The sequence below is a fragment of the Sinocyclocheilus grahami genome, unplaced genomic scaffold (assembly GCF_001515645.1).
Source record: "Sinocyclocheilus grahami isolate Dianchi unplaced genomic scaffold, SAMN03320097.WGS_v1.1 scaffold291.1, whole genome shotgun sequence".
NCBI classification, from domain to species: Eukaryota; Metazoa; Chordata; class Actinopteri; order Cypriniformes; family Cyprinidae; genus Sinocyclocheilus; species Sinocyclocheilus grahami.
Genome location: NW_015505470.1, coordinates 439038 through 449232, shown reverse-complemented (window position 1 = coordinate 449232; position 10195 = coordinate 439038). Strand labels below are relative to the sequence as shown.

Sequence of the window (10195 nt, the reverse complement as noted above, 5' to 3'; positions counted from 1 at the left end):
TCTGCACACCGGATGCGCACATTGTAAGCGCTTCGTGTTAAAAAGTGCAAAGTGCAAAGTTATTGAGCCTTTCTTTTACAAGTTTTAAATTTCAGTTACTGTGCACGTTAAAAACAATTTATAGTCTTTTCTACGCCCGTGTTTTGTTCTCACAGACACCCGGTAGCAAGTAACAAAACAACATTAAACTCCGGCAAGAAGGTAAAGTCCTTTTTGCAAAATCATAGACATGTATTTACAAATCAAGTATAATGGGAACACAGAATGATCTTGGAGAGAGCTTTACTGAGCTGACTTTTGTAACCGAACGCGAGCAGGGTTTAAAGGCTGAACGAATGACTGACAGCCACAGCGGAGAAAAGAGTTTGTGTGAATTTTAATGTAAGGACTTAAATATTCATATGTAGCTCATATTAAGCTATCGTATGGCTTCAGAAGTAACACAGAATAATTCGCCCTCTCTGACCGATACCGAGAAAAATGGTACTATCGGAGCCGATACCCGATATGAATATCGGATCGGCGCATCCCTACCGGAGACCCTATTATAACACTTAAACATGATTTTCATGATATGCCACCTTTAAAGGGGTCATGATGTGTTTTATCACTTCATCACTTTAAACGCTTGATAAGAACCATTTAATAATTCATCGTCAAATCCTTGTTCGAATTTGAATTTCATTTCACTCAGTGAGTTTTTTCCTTCATTTCTGGCAGTTGACAGAGACGTCCTCGAGGTACGCGCGGAAGATCTCGGGGACCACGGCTCTGCAGGAAGCCCTGAAGGAGAAACAGCAGCACATAGAGCAGCTCCTGGCTGAGAGAGACCTGGAGCGGGCCGAGGTCGCCAAGGCAACCAGCCATATCTGCGAGGTGGAAAAAGAGCTGACGGCACTGAAGGCCCGACATCTGCAGGTGTGACTCACACATATAAACACAACACTTATATGTGCAATTCATTTACTACAGTTACTCACAAATATAAACTTACACTCTCCATTTAACACTGCATTCAAATGAATTTCTGAAGAACAATGACCTTTTCTCATATCTCTTTCAGTATGCAACAGAGGCAGAGAGCAACCTACAGCAAGTCCGAGCCCTGCTGGCAAGCACACAGAAAGACAGAATGGAACTGACCAATCAGCTTGAGGAAGAGAGAAGGTACAGTTTTGCTTGTACATTCTAGCCTCACATATATTGTACAATAGTATCCTAACATTTACTGTAGTTCAGTTTAGTTGTTTTTGTCTTGGTACTTGAGTTAAGGGTGCACTAAATATTTCCTTTTTAATTTAAAAGTTTTAATTAAAAAACATAAGTAAGGTGCTTATTGAAGAGAGTGGGGTAGCTGGGACACTTCTTAAGTTGTCCCCTAGACGAGGAGTAATAACAGACATTTCAGGATGTATGTTACCCTATAAAATTAGAAGGCATATTCATCAGTAGTTCTCAATGGGGGATGCCTTTGAGTGAAAAAGGCTAAAAACACTGGTCTATATCATAGGCCCATAGAAAGAGCTATGGAGTGATTCAATGAGGGATGAGTTGGATCAATGAGAATACCTATACTATGTTTAAAATAAATATTAAAGGGGTCATGAACTGAGAAATCAAAATTCCCTAAATTAATATTCAGAGTGATTGGTTTTCATAATATTTCCTGCAGTCACCACACAGATTTAGGAAAAAAGCTAATTCTAGGACAATTCTAATCTAAAAATGGGCCATAAATTATTTACATGATTTTATAATTTGGTAATTCACCTGCCATGTAGAAAGTTTAATTTAATGTATTGTAGCACAAAAATGTTCACATTCTCTTAATCACAGCCAGCAGTATATATAATTGTGTATCATTTGCTCGATTAACAGAGACATCCACTGGTACATCTTAACCTACTCTTCACAAAAAACAGTCATGGATATTTCACAGCCATGAATGACAATACACCTGGAAATAGTGTATTTCTACAATTATATTTGATAATTAAACACTTGTTTTATGTGATCCTGCATTCATGCCAATAGGCGTCAGTATAAAGTCCAAATCTGCTGTCTACCAAAGAAACAAACAAAAAAGTAAATACATGATTTTATAATTTGGTAATTCACCTGCCATGTAGAAAGTTTAATTTAATGTATTGTAGCACAAAAATGTTCACATTCTCTTAATCACAGCCAGCAGTATATATAATTGTGTATCATTTGCTCGATTAACAGAGACATCCACTGGTACATCTTAACCTACTCTTCACAAAAAACAGTCATGGATATTTCACAGCCATGAATGACAATACACCTGGAAATAGTGTATTTCTACAATTATATTTGATAATTAAACACTTGTCAATAGGCGTCAGTATAAAGTCCAAATCTGCTGTCTATCTACCAAAGAAACAAACAAAAAAGTAAATGAGGAATTCCCTGACACCTGGTGGTCATTATTTGTTATGACAGGAAGGTGGAAGATCTTCAGTTCAGAGTTGAGGAAGAGTCCATTACCAAAGGAGACCTGGAGGTATCTGCCTTTTTTACTACTTCACTATATTTTTACAACTTTACTTGGAGATGATGTGTACTCTTTTTCAGTTTTGAGAATTTCTGTGAAGATAACAGAAGAAAACTTATGTTCTCCTTATGGCTCCTTATGCCATCACTGACTGATAGAATTTGTTAATTTAGAATGTCTTTACAAACATCTTCAGTCCACAAACACTTAATATAATGTCTGTTCTGACTAAGATCTGTTTAAATGTATGTAAATGTATCAAATATGTCTCTGTTTATCCAGCCCAAAACTGTCATGCCGAATGTGAAAGCATACTCTGTCTTGCCTTTTAAATGTCTTCACACTTTGGTATTATGATTGGTGAATAGCTAAGACCTGTTCATCTTTTTCTGTGCTATGTCTATTTTTCTCTTTCTCTCGTGTCTTTCCATTTCCCCCCTCTCTTTCTCTCTGTAGACTCAGACCAAACTGGAGCATGCCCGTATTCGGCAGCTCGAGCAGTGTCTGCATTTGGAAAAGTCCAAAGCAGAGCGACTTCAGAAAGAGTTAGAGGAAAAGATGGTAAACATGCTGGGAGATGAAACCCCCCAGCCTGTAGCCATCTCTCCCATTGCCATGTTTCTGTCCCTTTGTTAGAGCCCTTGTCTGTGGGTTGCCACTGCTTGTGCTTGATTGACCAGGACTGGGATCTCCATCATTTGACGTTTGTAACTAGTGCAACTGATCAGATATGTGTAATGCCACTATTTATTTTTTTTTTTTTTAACTAAGCTAGTTGATCAGAAAAGATCAGATATTTTAGGCTTATTTTAATCACACCCATTTTTTTTGCGTTTAGAATGTTGATTATTCCATTTAATTGGAATTTACTCCAGCTCTGATCAGAAATTGCATTGCTGTGAAACCCCAAATTCATGAGTGTTGGAGATCTTTGCCTGTCTCTGTGGGGCAGCATTGCTCCTGATAGCCAGGAACTGCTTTCACCTTTAATTTGCAAAATATTTTTTCATGTCTGTCTTCTCTTGTTCACTAAGCATCTGCCTGAAGAAGATGCTGCCTACTGAAATACAGCCTCCAACCTTTGAAAGAGTTGTGATACAAACCCCTTCTGACACATCTACGCTGTATTTGTAGCCCTTATTTTTCTATAATTAGAGGTAGTTGCTAAGGCATTACAGTTATTATTGGTCATGCATATTATTCCTCTTCTGCCCAAAATTGTTGTACTTAAATTGAAAGTTCATCCAAAAATGAAAATTCTGACATTAATTTCTCACCCTCATGTCGTTCCAAACCCATAAGACCTTCATTCATCTTTAGAACACAAATTAAGATATTTTTGATGAAATCCAAGAGCTTTCTGACCCTGCATAGACCGCAACACAACTGACATGTTCAAGGCCCAGAAAGGTAGTAAGGACATCGTTAAAATAGTCCATGTGACATTAGTGGTTCAACCTTAATTTTATGAAGCTACAAGAATAGTTTTTGTGTGCAAAGGAAACAAAAATAATGACTTTATTTAACAATTTTTTTATCTCTTCCATGTCAGTCGAATGTCATGAACATGCGTTGAAGACTGGCACGGAAGAGAAGAAATTGTTGAATAAAGTCGTTATTTTTGTTTTCTTTGAAACACTAGCAATCACTTAGCCTAGTGTCTATACAGAAAACCCAAGTACTGCCATAATGACCACCACAGACACCTTAAAAACACCCTAGTGACCACCCGGAACACCATAAATACGACTTAACCATCAAAACGGTCTTGCAACACACTAGCTTCTAACCAGAAAACCCTATCAAGCAATGCCTAGTGACTACCCAGAAAACCCAAGCATTGCCCTAATGTCCACCAAGACCCTAGCAGCTGCCTTAGCAATTCCTAAATGACCATCCAAACCACCCTAACGTCTATTAATGCGCTAATGACCCCTCTAAATACCTAGCAATCTAGCAACCACCCATATCACCCTAGCTAAAACATCCTTAGCACACTAGTAACTGACTAACAATGCCTTTGCATACAACCAGAACGACCAACACCCTAGTAACCACCATGAACACCCTAGCAAGCGCCTAGCAATGTCCTATCAACCAACTAGCACCACTCTGACAACCACCAAAATTCTAGCATTGTGGTTTTGCATAGACAAACACCACTCAGGCCAGTATACACCTGGTATTAAGGGTTTTAATCGATGCAATCACAAGTGAACAACAAAATACAGGTGTAAAAAGGGTCTGAAAAGTTTGAACACTTTTGACCACTTCCAGAGGTACTTGAAAACTCCACTAAAGCCTGCCTCCTCTAATTCTTAAACATTATGGGACGTAATGTTGAAACGGGCTAGCCAGACAGGATTTAAACTTTGCCGTCTGAAATCGTAAGTTTGGTATAAAGGTGAAAAAATGCCAATATCGTCTTACCAGTCCTGATTCTAACACATATCCACAGCATTTGGTGTAGTTTTGCAGCTGTCAGAGCAAAAATTAAAGCTACTGCTCTCTGGAATAGTTTTTCATGGTCTCCCTTTGCAATATTAGCTTATTTTGCAATATTAGATAAAAAAAAATCAGGAATAAGCCCATACATACACCCGCCCATAGACCCTCCCTTCAAAGCAATCAGGAAAGTGGTTGAAAGTGGACTGAAGAGTTGGATTAAAACAGCAGGTGTAACCTGGAATGTGTCTCTATGGTCAACTTGTGTTCCGATCGACCAAAACGCATCTTAAAGGATTAGTTTACTCCAGGATAAAAATGTACTGATAGTTTATTAACCCCCGTGTCATCCAAGATGCTCATGCCTTTCTTTCTTCAGTCGAAAAGAAATTAAGGTTTTTGAGGAAAACATTCCAGGATTTTTCTCTATATAATTCACTTCAACGGGGACCAGTGAGCATTTGTGGTTAAAAAGTATATAAATTTGTATTTAAAAAAAAAAATTGCTGATGGTTTTGCTAGATAAGTCCCTTATTCCTCGACTGGGATCGTGTAGAGCCCTTTGAAGCTGCATTGAAACTGCAAATTGGACCTTCAACCCGTTGATCCCCATTGAAGTCTTCCCTGGAATGTTTTCCTCAAAAACCTTATTTCTTTTTGACTGAAGAAAGAAGGACATGAGCATCTTGGATGACATGGGGGTGAGTATATTATCAGGAAATTTTTATTCTGGAAGTGAAGTAATCCTTTGATATCAGGCATAAACAGGGCCTCACATTTACTTGGGTACATTTAAAAGTGTAGATTTGGCTGTCATTGTAAATAATGGTGAATGAAGGCAGCACAGTCCAGGCACTCTAATCAACAGGATTTCACATTTATCAACAGGTCAGAGGCAGGCTCCAGCCAACACCCATGAGGCTGGGCAAGAGTGTCAAGGTGATATAAAGGGAGTAACACGCTGTGTGGTTTTCAGAGTGATGTTCTACTTTAAACATGAATATTATATTTAGATGTGTGCTCTTCTCCCTTCTCTCTTGTGGTTTGAGACTGCATCTATGAACTCTTGTAGTAATATCTGATTTCTGATAACCTCTTTTCTTTAAACTGTCAAATTTGCAGATGACTCCACAATGACTAACACTAATATTTGTTTGCTCTGTGAAATGAAAAACATCTTTGGATATTTTTTCTTTAAACGTAGTTTGAATCCTAGTAGTGATTGCCTGTGTTCCTTTGGACTGCACCGTTCCATCTCATATTTGCCTGGCTGCTTCTAGATGGTCAGACTGAGAAAGGCTTGCTTGGGCTTGAATTCAACAGGAATGCTGGTGTAGTTTCATAGGTTGCACTATATCTGCTTTTTTGCACATGCAAGAGCCATTTTTCAAGAAATGGCCATTCACTGAAATGTTTGCAGGGCAAGCAAATGCTTTGTTTGCTCCTTATGACTGTATTGCCATCAGGTTGCTAGTTCTAGTGGGCAACTCTCCAAGATATTTCATACCGATCATCAACAACATTAAAATGTTTATTTGGGGGATGCACAATATATAAACGTATTTATATAATAATATATAAACTGTTTTTACAGACAGACAATATGATGGCTGTTTTTTAAAACAATGTGCTAGAACTCTTTTTTTAATTGGAAAAAATACTCTTTTTGGAGAATGGATTATTATTATTATTATTATTATTATTATTATTATTATTATTATTATTATTATTATTATTATTATTATTATTATTATTATTATTATTATTATTATTATTATTATTATTATTATTATTATTATTATTATTATTATTATTATTATTATTATTATTATTATTATTATTATTATTATAAACCGCTGTTTTCACTAGTGTACTGTAGTTTAAAATATCTCTACAATCTACAATAATGCAAAAATAATAGAATTTTATTAATCATTCTGATTGTAAAGTACATTTATATATATCAAATATATTTTAATTGAAAAAATATATATAATAAGTATAATAATGATGATGATGATAATAATAATAATAATTCTCAGTAGTCTTCTGTAAAATTTCCTTACTATAATGCAAAAATAATAACATTTTATTGGATTTAAATTGTACAATCAATTAAATTGTACAATTTAAAACATTTTAAATGGTACATACAAAATTAATTGTAAAAAAAATTTAATTTGTAAAGTTCATTTGTAAGTGTGCGTCATGGAAGTATTTTACATTTTAATGAGAATACCTTACAGAATTACCTTTTTATATGACAGTTGTGTATTGTTTAGTTTTGTTTAGGTGTCATCAAAATAATGTCACATAAAATAATGGTCCTAAAATGGTATTTTCTTAATTGTTTTAGGACCTCTACAGAATTAAACAATATTGGCCGCTACCAATATGGTTCTCGGTGTGCATCCCTAGTTTAATTGTCTGTATCATTATTTTCACCACATTTAATAATGAGCTTTTTCCACTAGATGTCCATTAGTTTGTTCTTTTTTAAATCTCTAATTTAATCCAAAGACTGAGTTCAAAGGTCTCGTTGAAGAAATTACTAAATCCTTTGAGGGTTGCCCCTGAGCAGACTGGAGGTTTTGGCATATAAAAGATGAAAGATGCAGGATTTCTGACCCTCTTTCTGTCCTCTAGCAAACTACAGTTGAGGAGAAGAGTCGTGTCATGCAGCTGGAAGAAGAATTGGCATTGCGCAAGGCTGAGGTCAAGGAGCTCCAGGCTCGGCTTCAGAGAGTTTCCTTCGGTCCAGGCACAGACGCTGGAGACAGCGGACCAGACATAAACTCGGAGACTCTGGTTTTGCGGGAACAGCTTCTCTCTGCAGGCCGTGAACGCCGTGAAGAGAGCAGCCAGTTGCGAGAGAGGTACGAAGCATGCTTGAGCAGCAGCCAGAAAGAAGTTGAACGCCTTAAAGCCACAACAGAACGTCAGGGCCAAGAGATCTCCGACCTGAAGCAGAGACTTCAGCAGGCCACTCGTGAAAACATGGAAATGATGGACAGCTGGAAAGCCAAACTTGACGTTTTGGTTGGAGACCATCAACGTGCTCTAGAGGAACTGAAAGCCTCGCTAACAGGAGATCGTGGGTCTAGTGAGAACAGCGGAGGAGAGGGTGAAGGAACCACACCTGAGATGAGAGCAGCTCTGGAGAGCTTAAAGATGGAGCAGCAGCTGGAGTTAGAGAACCTGAAGGCCAAACATGAGATCGATGCTGCCGTAATGGCCAAAGAGCGTGAAGATCTACGTGCTCGACTTCAGGAATTACGGGATCAGCTAGAGGAGAATGAGGAGAACTGGAAGATCCAGGTGGAAGCCAAGAGCAACCAGCATACTTTGGAGCTCAAAGAGGTCTCAGAGAAGCTTCAAAAGGCTGAGTTGAGGACCAGCGTGTTGGATAAGTCCCATGAAGAGCATGAAAAGGCCACCCAACTTCTCAAAGAGCAGCTGGAGCTGGCTGAGAAGAAGATGGTAGATTATGAGGCCCTGCAGAAGGCTGAAGCTCAGAGCCGAGCAGAGATCCTCTCACTGCAAGAGAAGCTGAGAGTCAGTGAGAACCGACTGCAAGCTGTAGAGGCAGATCACACCACCCAGGATGTTAATGTTAGTGGCCTCTGAGACAAAACCCGATTTTAATGATTTATTTATAAATGTGCTGAATTTTAGTTAACGTAATGCGGACAGGGCTAAAATTGGAATTTGATAGTATATATTTAGAACCAGTCCTAAAGAATCCTAATGGGATGAATAAGAATCAAGATCCTACTGGATAAACTAAAATCCTGAAAAAATTATATGACACTTTTATTTGTCCAGAAGGATTTTATTTGATGCTTAGATTATCCTTATGTGATCCCATTGAAATCACATTGTATTAGCTCCAAATTCTAACAGAAATTTTAAAACCTTTAGGATCGTTGACTGTAGTTCCAAAAAAAAAAAAAAAACTCATAAAGTGTTTTTAAAGTTCACTTAAATATAATGTTTTCTGCCCATCCAGATGATCGAAAATAACGACAACTCTGAAGAGAAGATGAAACTAAAACAGAATATGGAAGGTACGTGTACAAATACTGAAAATGAAAAATATTTTCTTCTGTAATTTTACTTCTACGGCTCAAAACTTTGGGCTTTGTATGATTTTTTTTGTTTTTGAAAGAAGCCTCTTATGCTCACCAAGGCTGCATTTATTTGACCAAAAAGTATAGTGAAACTGTAATATTGTGTAATATTATTACAAATGAAAGTACAGTGGCGTGAAAATGTTTTTGCCCCCTTCCTGGTTTTTTATTTTTTGCATATTTGTCACACTTAAAAGATTCAGATCATCAAACAGATTTTAATATTACACAAATATAATGCAAGTAAATACAAAATGCAGTTGATGATTTCATTTATTAAGGGAAAAAAGCTGTCCAAACCTACCTGGCCCTACGTGAAAAATTAATTGCCCCCTCCTGTTAAATCTTGAAAGAACTGTGATCAACCACATTATTTTAGAAAGCTGAGTTAAATTTCACTAACCAAACCCAGGGCTGATTACTGCCAGACCTGTTGAATCAAGAAATCACTTCAATAGAATCTGTCTGACAAAGTGAAGCATGCTTAAAGAGCAACACATCATGCCGCGATCTAAAGAAATTCAAGAACAGATGAGAAACAATACAGTTGACATGTATCAGTCTGGAAAGGGTTATAAAGCCATTTCTAAGGCTTTGGGACTCCAGCGAACCATAGTCAGAGCCATTATCCACAAATGGAGAAAACTTTGAAAAGTGGTGAACCTTCCCAGGAGTGGCCGGCCGACCAAAATTACTCCAAGAGCGCAAAGACGACTCATCCAGGAGGTCATAAAAGAACCCAGAACAACATCTAAAGAACTGCAGGCCTCACTTGCCTCAATTAAGGTCAGTGTTCATGATTCAACAATGAGAAAGAGACTGGGCAAAAACGGCATCCATGGGAGAGTTCCAAGGCAAAAGCCACTGCTGACCAAAAAGAACACAAAGGCTCGTCTCACATTTGCCAAAATATATCTTGAATATCCCCAAGACTTTTGGGCAAATATTCTGTGGACTGATGAGACAAAAGTTGAACTTTTTGGAAGGTGTGCATTTCATAAAAAGAACTTCATACCAACAGTCAAACATGGTGGTGGTGGTAGTGTGATGATCTGGGGCTGCTTTGCAGCTTCAGGACCTGGACAACTTGCCATAATTGATGGAA

The 10195-nt window shown here is 37.6% G+C and overlaps 1 protein-coding gene across 1 annotated transcript in view; it reads left to right on the top strand.

Annotated features, from left to right (window-relative positions):
- The window catches only part of LOC107600781 (CAP-GLY domain containing linker protein 2), a gene marked incomplete at its 5' end in the record, with an annotated part of 53635 nt that overhangs the window by 34903 nt on the left and 8537 nt on the right, over window positions 1–10195 (top strand). The window contains 4 exons of the mRNA XM_016292749.1: window positions 2464–2524; window positions 2972–3076; window positions 7607–8572; window positions 8970–9027. Of these exons, the coding sequence (XP_016148235.1) occupies window positions 2464–2524; window positions 2972–3076; window positions 7607–8572; window positions 8970–9027 (1190 nt within the window). The remainder of the gene's footprint in view (window positions 1–2463; window positions 2525–2971; window positions 3077–7606; window positions 8573–8969; window positions 9028–10195) is intronic.